At 29.8% G+C, this 10,955-nt stretch overlaps 4 protein-coding genes across 4 annotated transcripts in view; all 4 read left to right on the top strand.

Moving 5' to 3' along the window:
- Positions 1-121: 121 nt before the first annotated feature.
- On the top strand, positions 122-1,684 carry ENU1_148560 (heat shock protein 70, putative; the record flags this gene model as incomplete). The annotated part of the gene is made up of 1 exon (XM_008860547.1): positions 122-1,684. The coding sequence occupies one exon, from the start codon at positions 122-124 to the stop codon at positions 1,682-1,684; it is 1,563 nt and encodes a 520-aa protein (XP_008858769.1).
- A 78-nt stretch (positions 1,685-1,762) lies between these two features.
- On the top strand, positions 1,763-2,491 carry ENU1_148570 (hypothetical protein; the record flags this gene model as incomplete). Its single annotated transcript, XM_008860548.1, has 1 exon — positions 1,763-2,491. One exon carries the CDS (start codon positions 1,763-1,765, stop codon positions 2,489-2,491), a length of 729 nt encoding a protein of 242 aa, XP_008858770.1.
- Positions 2,492-2,963: 472 nt separating this feature from the next.
- ENU1_148580 (tyrosine kinase, putative) lies at positions 2,964-8,708 on the top strand (the record flags this gene model as incomplete). The annotated part of the gene is made up of 1 exon (XM_008860549.1): positions 2,964-8,708. The coding sequence occupies one exon, from the start codon at positions 2,964-2,966 to the stop codon at positions 8,706-8,708; it is 5,745 nt and encodes a 1,914-aa protein (XP_008858771.1).
- Positions 8,709-9,683: 975 nt separating this feature from the next.
- The window catches only part of ENU1_148590 (protein tyrosine kinase domain containing protein), a gene marked incomplete at both ends in the record, with an annotated part of 2,255 nt that continues 983 nt past the window's right edge, over positions 9,684-10,955 (top strand). The window contains one exon of the mRNA XM_008860550.1: positions 9,684-10,852. Coding sequence (XP_008858772.1) covers positions 9,684-10,852 — 1,169 coding nt within the window. The remainder of the gene's footprint in view (positions 10,853-10,955) is intronic.

Genomic DNA, 10,955 nt, shown 5'->3' on the forward strand with positions numbered 1-10,955 from the left:
ATTTTTATTATTATAAATATTATTTTTAATTAAATTGAAACAATAATATATTATTAAAAATTAAAATGACGTTTATAAAAACACTCTTATTTAAACAAGATAACTTGTATTTCATTTAATAATGACAGACTCCTCATATACTGGAATTGATTTAGGAAGTTGTACAATTGAAGTTGCATATTTTAAAGTTAATAATAGAATAGTTGAAAATGCAAAGTTTAGTACAGGGAAATGTTATTATCCAACATTCTATGGATATAATGCTAAAACAAAAAAAGAGTTATATGGTGATGAAGCTAAACGAGCATTATCTAAAAAAGGAGTAACAGTTGCTTATGAATTTAAGAGATTTATTGGAAAATTATTTGATGATAAAGTTATTGAAAAAGATATTAAAAGAGTTCCATATAAGGCAGTTAAGATGGATGACTCATCCATTGGTATTCAAATGGATGTAGGAAAAATTATGTCTCCAATAGAAATATATTCTAAATTATTAAAGGCAGCTATAGATGACTTAAAAACTAATCAAATTAGTCTTGAAAATGTTGTTGTTACTGTTCCACTTTCTTTTGGTGAAAATGAAAGAGAAGCAATTAAACACTTATTTGACGATTTTTCACTTGACAACTTAGAAGTACTAAATGAGTCAACAGCAGCTGCAATTGACTTTGGATATGGTGATTTTAAAAACCAAAAAAAAGATGGTAATTTTGTTGTATTTGATTATGGAGGAGGGACATTAGATATTAGTGTTATTCAATACGTTCTTGACAACAAGACAAATAAACACAATTTTAATGTTTTAGTTCATGGCGGTCTCATGAATAATGGTGGTAGTGATATAGATGAATTAATTGCAAAACACGTAATTTCAGAAATAGAAGAAGGCATCTATGAACTAGATGACATTGATGAAGAAATTGATTTCCTCCAGTCTAAGATTGGAAAGTCTAAACTCAAAGTTGAGTGTGAAAAATGTAAAATTGTTCTTTCTTCTCAAAATTCGTATACCTTCACATTACCACAATCTGATGAAGATGCTAGTGAAGTTGAATTTACCATTTCTCGTGAAGAATTTGAAAAAATTTGTTCCCCTCTTTTTAAAGAAGCTGTTAATGAATTAATTGCAGTTATTGATAAGGCAAATGTTCCAATTAATGAAATTCTTATGGTAGGTGGTACTTCTTCTATTCCATTCATTTCTCAAATGATTCAACAAAGTACTGGTGTAAAACCAATTGTTTCTGACCATCCATTATTTTCAGTTTCAAGAGGGGCTGCACTTAAAAGTGCAGAATTTCCGATTAATTTATCTAGTACAGAAGTTGCTACTTATTCAGTTGGAATTGCAACATATAATCAATTACTTGGAATTAGAACAGTTCAAACAATTATTCCTCAACAAAGTAAATTACCATGTAAAAACAAATTTGAATTTGTGGTACCTAACGAAAATCAGAAAACTATTCAACTTGATTTATATAGAGATACAAGTATTCCAATTCCAAGTAAATTTATTGGAAGTGTGTGCGTTGATATTATGGATAAGTGTCATAAAGGAGATAGAGTTGATTTGTTAATCAAAATGAATCCTGAAGGAATATTAAATATAACTATTGAATTACCACAATCACTTCTATCTTCTAAATATGAAGCGGAAGTAAAAATTAAGCACAGATAATTTTAATAATAAGCTTTAATAAATTTTTAATTTATTTTTGGTTTCAAGATAAAACTATAAATTGTTAAAATTTAATAAATGCAAAATAATACTGATACTTGGGATATTCGTACTAAATTATTAGTTGGAGAAGACAATTATAAGGTTATTCAAACTAAAAGGTTTTTGATTATTGGTAATCATCCATCTTTGTCTTATACAAGTGAATATTTAATTCGAGCAGGGGTAATTAATTTAACTCTATATTATCCAGAAATGAACAATGATATTTCACTCTCATTACATGCATTCACTGTTGATCAAAAGAATGAACAAGAACAATTATTATTGATTAATCCTGAAGCAAAAATTACATTAATTAATAAACCATATGATTCAATGTTAATGAAAACATATATTTCTTCAAATGACATCATTCTAATAGGAATAGAAAACCAAAAGTTTGCAGTTGAGGCATGTAAAATAGGACTAGAATTTCAAAAGAAAGTATTTTGTGTTCTTGGAGGTTATGGGTTATTTGATTCAACCCAAATTCAAATAAAAAATATTGAAAGAGTAAAAAAAAGTAAATTAGCAACTGAATTTAAATCAGCATTATATAAAGAAAATATTCGTCGTAATGTTAGATGTATTTATGGAGAAGATGGTCAAGGAGAAGGTGGCCTACCTTATATTTTTTCTGTAATGGGTATTTATCTTGCTTCTCAAGGAATTGACTCAATAATAACCAGAAGACCAATTCAATTACGTGCAGAAAAACCTGACCAAAAAGAAAATGAAACTAAACAAAAAAAACAAGAGAAATAAAAAAAGATAATTGATTGAGTATTTTCAATTAATAAAATTAAGAGAAGTTGGTTTTTAATTGTTAGAATTATCATAAAATTCTATATTAATATAGTTTAATTAATATTTTTTTATTAAATTAGTAATAACACTAAAAAATACTTATTTTTAGAATTACTTATTATTTTAGTTAAAAATTCTTTTTTTTTTAAACTTATTAACCTTTATGCTACTATTCGTTTTTGTTGTAACATCACTCTCTCAAACAACAAAATGTTTGTTCTCTTTTTAAATACAAATGACATTTTATTGATTAAATTAGGTCCTGAAGAATGTACCTCCTGTCGTTGGGGTTCTTCTTATTGCGAGAATTGTAAGTATAATTATAAGTTGATTGATGGTGTTTGTAAGGCTTGTGGCGACTATTTTCCTCATTGTAAAAAATGCAATTCACCTGATAATCCCTGGTACATTAGTTGTGGTTTATGTGATGATGGGTATTATCTTAGTGGTAATACGTGTGTCGGTTTGTTACTTTCTTGGTTTAGTTTTAAAAATTCTTTTTAACAAAGTCTCATTTTTAGAATGTCCACCAAACTGTGAGGATGGACTTTGTTCAAATGAAGGTGTTTGTTATAAATGCGCAAATAACACAATATTTAATGGTGACAGAGAGTGTGTTAGTTTAAATGCTACACATTGTAAAACAGCAGAAAACGGTTTGTGTACTTCTTGTGAAAGTAAGTATCGGCTCGTTAATAATAAGTATTGTTTAGAATCTGTTGATTGTTGGATAGGTGCTATTAAAGTGGAGGAGGGATTTTGTATTAGCGCTAGTGATGCCCACTGCCGAGGATATGGTAATTATCAGTGTTGGGATTGTATGACAGGGTATATAAAGAATGGAAGTTATTGTACACGACTAGAATATGTTGACGAAAAATGTAAGGCATCAAAAGTGTTATATGGGTCTACTGTTTGTTCAGTCTGTGAGGATGGTTTTTATCCAAATGGTGTTAGTTGTTCAAAGTGTTCTGATATTGTTGGGTGTTCAAGTTGTATGACTCAAACAACATCAAAACAACTTATTGTTAAAGAGTGTTCAAGTTGTTCATCTGGATATTTAGAAAATAATCAATGTATCACAATACCAAATTGTAAGGTATATAAGTCTAATACATGTGACACTTGTTTAGATTCTTATATTTTAGAAAATAATAATTGTGTTGCTGCATCAACAAAAAACTGTAAAAGAAGTACTGAAAATAATTGTGTTGAATGTGCTGATGGTTATTATTTAACTTCATCTTCTCTTTGTCAGTCTTGTAGTACTTTCAATGGAAATGGTAAGTGTTATGCATGTAATATTACATCATGCAGCTTATGTGGTAGTGGTATGACAATTGATAATGGAATGTGTCAACCTTGTTCTGTTTTACCTCATTGTAAGTTGTGTGACTCATCAAGTAATAAATGTTCTATGTGTGAGAATGGATATTATCTATCAAATAGCCAACAATGTGTTAAATGTCCAAATTCATGTGCTTTATGTTCATCAGAGAATGAGTGTTCTGAATGTAACACAGGATATTATTTAGATGGAATTACATGCAAAGGATGTAGTACCATTGATGGGTGTCAAGATAACCAATGTACAACAACTGGACTATGTACTAAGTGTGTGAGTAATTCGTATATATTAGAGTCAGGACGATGCACTCTTTGTTCTTCTAAATACCAAAATTGCTCTACTTGTAATTCAACTTCATGTCTTAGTTGCAATTCAGATAATTATCCAGCGTCTCAAATTCATTGTTTATCATGTGATTCATTATCTGGTTGTAGTGACTGTAGTCAAACAGAAAAGGCATGCAACAGGTGTGTTAGTGGATTCTTCCTAATTGGTAAAACATGTAAGACGTGTTATCAAATAGATCCTAATTGTGAGTCATGTAGTTCAACTACAAATAAATGTTCTGTTTGTAAAGAAGGTTATACGTTATTAAATTCAGTTTGTACTTTATGTTCTACAGCCATTCCTAATTGTGATACATGCTCTCCATCAGAATTAATTTGTAATTCATGTAAAAATGAATACTATTACCCTAATATGTCACAATGTCTTCCATGTTCCAAACTAACTGATAATTGTGCTGTTTGTTCTAGTGAAAGGAAATGTCTTGGTTGTGAAACATCAAAGAATGTATATTTAAATACAACAACTAATACATGTGACTCTTGTCATAATATTGAAAATTGTGAAACTTGTGATTCTAATGGGAGATGTAATAAATGCAATTCAGATAAGTTCCGTATTTCTGATGGAAAGTGTATTAATTGTAATGATGGTACTGATTTTGTTGGGTGTTCTAAATGTGATCCTTCATCAAGTACAATATGCACAGAATGTGTTGATGGATATTATCTTCACTCTTCTCAATGTTTAAAATGTTCTTCTAATTGTGTCAAATGTGAGTCTTCATCTTGTTCTATGTGTGCATCAGAATTTTTGAATATCAATGGTAGTTGTGTTAGTTGTATGTCTGTAGGATGTTCGAAATGCGATTCTACTCTAAATACATGTTCTAACTGTAGCGATGGATTTTCTTTAATTAATGGGTCTTGTGTTGGTTGTAGTAATATCACTAATTGTAAAGTTTGTTCTTCCAATATTTGTTCAGAATGTAATACTGGGTATTATCTCAATGAAAATGTATGTAATCCATGTGGTGATTCATGCACTGATTGTAATAAAACAAATAATACAATAGTATGTAATGAATGTTCAGAAAGATATTATTTGTCTTCAGGTACGTGTCATAATTGTGGTGACAATTGTCTTTCATGTGATGATACCAAATGTTTGAACTGTGAATCTTCATATACACCTAATACAAAAAAGGGATGTGGGTCATGTGGAACTGTTATTAAAGGATGTGTAAAATGTTCAACCACCTCAACTGAATGCATGGAATGTTCACCAGGATATTATTTAGATGCAAAGACATGTGTTCAATGTAATATCAATGACTGTGTCACTTGTTCTGGACCAAGTACATGTACCTTGTGCTCTAAAAACACTGTATTACAAAATGGTGAATGTATTACATGTCCTAGTGGAACAATTATAAATGAAGATAGTACTAAATGTATCCAATGTACCCATTATATTTCGAACTGTAGTTTCTGTAGGTCAAATACAGAATGTTTTATATGCAATGATGGATTTTATTTAACTAGTGATGGAAAAGAATGTAAGCCTTGCAATGGGAAAGTAATTCGACCAAATGAGTGTGTAGAAGCTCCAGAACATTGTACAATTTATATCTCAAATACAAATTGTCTTAAATGTGAACAGCATTACGTTTTAAGATCAGGAAAATGTACATTATATTCTAATGAAGAGTATTGTATCCAACATGACAGTGAAGACGAAGTTGGTTGTGATAATTGCTTAGCTTCTATTTCTCCAAGTGGTATTTGTGATGCATTTACAAGAACTACCTCATTATCTTTTTTTAATCAAACTTTAGGTGAAGGAGTAGGTTATTACGAATCATCGACTATGCCTTCTTATAAAAAAGAAACATCCAGTTGTTTGTTTGAGTGGAGAGGAAAGTGTTGGAAGTGTAATGATGGATATTACATGAATAGTGAGAATGTGCCTCAATGCAATATTTGTAATGAGACATGTGGAAGTTGTGTTTTACCCTCAACATTAGAAGGAACTAAATGTCTTAATTGTAGTTCTTCTTCTGGAGATATAGATGGAAATAGTATTATTCCAATTTGTTCTAGCGATAGTCATTGTACTCAATTTAAAGGTGTTACTTGTTCCTCTTGTGAAAAAAAGTATTATTTGAATAAAAACAAATGTACTATGTGTCAGCCTAATTGTGACAGTTGTATTCCTTCTTCTATATCAACAATATGTCTTATATGTTCTTCTGGTTACTATAAAACAAATGATGGATTATGCAAGAAAGCCCAAGACGATTGTGCCATTATTTCATCAACAACGACAACATGTGAAAAATGTGTTGAACGAAAAAAATTAGATGAGAATGGAAGTTGTGTTACTATTACTGAAGAAAATTGTGGGTTTGTTGTTGAAGGAAAATGTAAAGAATGTTTAGAAGGATTTAATTTGATAAAAAATGATGCTGGGTCTTGGGTATGTAATGCAAGTCCAAACTTTAATTTTTGCACAGCCACAACAACTACTGGTTGTTTGAGGTGTGAAGAAGGGAAGTTTTTAGACCAAGATAATGTATGTCAGCCCTGTGATATAAATTGTGCTACCTGTTATGGAAATACAACCAACTGTACAACATGTAATTTTGGATATAAATTGACAAAAAATAATACTTGTGAATCACTTGGTTCTTTGGTAGAAAGTTGTTTAACATTTTTCCCGGATGCATCTGGTTGTGCAATATGCAAAGATGGCTTTTATCAAACATATAAGAATTGTGCTGAATGTCATGAGTCATGCCTGACATGTAATCAAAATGCCTTCAATTGCCTTTCTTGTAACTTTACTGGAGGTTATTATTTTGATATAGAAACGTCAAAGTGTTTGTCCAATGACACATTAAAAAATTGTACTGCCTCAGAATATGATGGTTGTGTGGCATGTGAGAAAGGTACATATTTGTCATTAACTTATAAAAAATGTTATAAGTGTAGTGAGAGTTGTTTCCAATGCACTAATTCAGCAAATCATTGTACTGAATGTAATGAAGGCTTTGTATTATCTGATGGTCAGTGTAAAAATTATTTAGATATTCCAAATTGCCTTTCATCATCTAACTCAAAATGTACATCATGTAAAGGATGGTATGAGCCAAATAAAGATGGTTCAGGGTGTGAAACTACAGTCAGTAATTTGATTCTTATTTGTGTTCCAATAGCAGGGTGTTTAGCAGTCATAATTATTATAGTATTGGTTGTCATTTTTCTCATATTTATTATTCAAACAAGAAGAAAGAAAAAAGAAAGAGAGGAGAAGATTTGTGAATTTGACATGAGCCGTTGTAATATGTTATTTGAAGATGTAGATAAAGAAAGTGGGTTATGTGTTAATAAAAAAGAACTTACATTTACTATTGATAGAATGAGTGACACCATTCCAGTTGGAGAAGAGTCAAGGGATTTATTATGTATTGGAAATAAAAAATCTCATACACTAAAAGTTCAAATTACTACTAAAACGAATATTGACAAATATTATATAAGAAGTGACCCTTCACTAATTACTATCGATAAAGGAAAAGCAGTTGAATTTAGTATATTCATTAAGCCATTATGTACAACAACAATAGATGATTCTCTTGTTCTTTTAGGATTAGATATGAAGAAAGGAAAACAATATGAATCGCGTATTGGTATTTCCTTTAAAACAGAATTAACAACACGACTTGATTATGAAGAACTTAAGGAAGAAAAGAAATTAGGAGAAGGGTCATTTGGAATAGTATATCTTGGAAACTTTAGAGGAAATGAAGTAGCAATTAAGAAAATGAAAATATCTCTTAATGAAGAAAAACAAATGGAAGAATTTGAGAAAGAAGTGAATATGTTAGACAAATTTAGAAATGAATATGTCATTCATTTCTATGGAGCTGTATTTATTCCTAATAAAATATGTATGGTAACTGAATTTGCTAAGTATGGGTCATTAAGTGATTTAATGCATAAACACTCAAAAAGAATTGAAAATAATATGATCACTAAATTGCTTTCTGATGCAGCTCATGGAATTCAATATCTTCATCAAAATGGAATCTTGCATCGAGACATTAAACCAGATAATTTCCTTGTTGTGTCGCTAGAAAATAATATACAAGTTAATTGTAAATTAACAGACTTTGGGGCATCAAGAAATATTAATATGTTAATGACAAATATGACATTTACTAAAGGAGTTGGAACACCAATGTACATGGCACCAGAAGTATTGAAAAAAGAACATTACAAATTACCTTCTGATATTTATTCATTTGCTATTACAATGTATGAAGTATCAATTTGGAGAAATCCTTTCCCAAAAGAACAATTTAAATATCCATGGGAAATTGCAGATTTTATAAGTGAAGGAAAACGACCAAGAAAAGAAGATATCATTGATGATTGGCTCTTTGATCTGATTGAACATTGCTGGAATCAAAATCCAAAAGAAAGGTATAACGCCAATCAAATTGTTGATGTTTTTATAAAAAATCTGCAAACGAATTAATTTGTATTTCTCCTCAATTTATATTACACCTATATAGTATTTATTTTAATAAATTATTGTTCACTTATGAAATTTAAGGATGGAGTGAGACTATACCCCATCTCTTAGGATATTGTTTTCTAAAACTTAACTAACAATAAATGTACCAAAGTATTTAATTGCAATTTCTTATTATTTAAATTCAAAAAGAGGTTATTAAAAATTATTAAACTTGATCTTACTTGTATATTTTAGATTCTTCTCTTTTGTTTTATATATTATAAAAGAAATAACCACATTGTTGTCATACCCTTTTTAGTTCGTTCTTATCACTAAAGAAATACGTTAATAATGATTTGAAAAGTCAATCAAAAAAAGTGAAAATCATTTAATAATTACTAAAATAAAAAAATTTTTTTTTGGTTCTTTTATTACATAAGATAAAAATAAAATTACTGTTTTTAATTAAAAAAGAAGAGAACGATAGAAACCAATAATAAAAATAAGTAAGGAATTGAAACAAAGAATTGCTAGAAAAAAATTAAAATCAAAGCAATGAATGTTTCTATATTATCAAAATAGTCTAATTAAAAACATTTAATTTTTAAACAAAAGAAGGGTCTAAAAAATTTTAAATGGTTCTTTTGTTTGTCAGTTACTTCACTTATTTTAAAACATTTTAATCACTAATACAATAGACCTCTTCTTTTTTTGTTTACCTATGCTGTTGATGTCAATGAAACAGAATTCAACAGAGAAATAGTTTGTGGAGATGGCAGATGGGATTCTTACAATGAAGAATGTGATAGCACTGCTGGGTGTGGAAATGACTGTTTATGTATAGAAGGATACAACCCTGATGGAAAGGGACATTGTATTATTTCTTGTATGTATGGAGACGCGTGTGTTACCGGTTGTCTTGCCCCAGATATATGTGAAGTATGTGACGAAAGTTTAGGATATACTGCTGATTGTCAAGGGTGTAATGATACATACATGTGGTATGGTGAAGGAAAATGCAAAGAAGTTCAAATTGACAAAGTAAAAGGATGTGGTGATGTGTTCACTAGTTCCAGTGATACCTCTCAGTACGAAATTAAATTAGAATTTACAAGTGCTATGAAACAAATTAAAAAAGAGATTGTTCCAGCAGCTCCTGAACAATTATATATCAATAGATGTACTCGTTATGTACATCCAACTAAACCATATACTTATGGACAATACTTAAAAGTAACATTACCAGCTGGACAAGAAAATACATATATTTCCATTGCAATTGATAAACAGTATAATAGAGATGATTTAGTTCTTGCTCAACTTCAAGAACAAAAAGAAGGAAGTGAATTTGGAATTATAATTCAAGAAGATTGTATTAGTGGTACAAATCTGAGAGACAAAGTTAATTGTTTATATAGAAATGGAGGATTAAGTGAATACATTTTATCTCCCAGGGTTGTTACTTGGATGAATGCTGACTCAACTCAATATATCTTTGTTCATAAAAAATATGCATCATCTCCAATGACTAAATTTCAAATTTTCTTTACTAAAGTTAAACACCCCTGTTCTAATAATTATTATGACATTGATTGGAATGATATTGCTGGTGATGGATATTCAAGGATAGTTAATTTAGAACATACTCTTAACTCTCGTTCTATTTGTTCTAAAGATCTTATTAAAGGATTTTGGTTTAGAATTAAAGGTGCTGAACAAACAATTGTTATTTCTACTTGTCAATCAGAAAATTATGACGTTTCTTTAGATCTTCTACAAACTAAGACTGATACTTCTACTGCTGAAGCAGGATCAATTAATTGTGAATCACCTGATTCTGTTGAATGTGTTAAGTCACGTTCAGATGGATGTGGAACTAATTCTAAATTAGCTAAAATGGTTGTTACTTTATCTGAAGACAATACTTATTACTTGTTTCTTGGAATAAATGAAGAGTATTCTGCAGAAGTACTTTTAACAGTTAACACTACTTGTCCTTTAAGTTGTGGTGAAAATGGAATTTGTTCTGCTTATTCTGGTAGATGTGAATGTAAACCTGGATTTGTTTTTAAAGACGATGGATGTACAGAATGTGGTAATGGTGTTGTTGATGCTAATGAAGATTGTGATTTGTCTTCAGGTGTTAATGATACACAGTGTACTGAGTCATGTAATTGTGCTTATGGTACTAAGCCAATGTCTCTTTCATACAATGGAAAAACTGAAATTAAATGCGCAGTTCCAACATGTGGAAATGGAAAAATTGAT

Source organism: Entamoeba nuttalli, assembly GCF_000257125.1.
Source record: "Entamoeba nuttalli P19 unplaced genomic scaffold asmbl_6151, whole genome shotgun sequence".
NCBI lineage: Eukaryota > Evosea > Mastigamoebida > Endamoebidae > Entamoeba > Entamoeba nuttalli.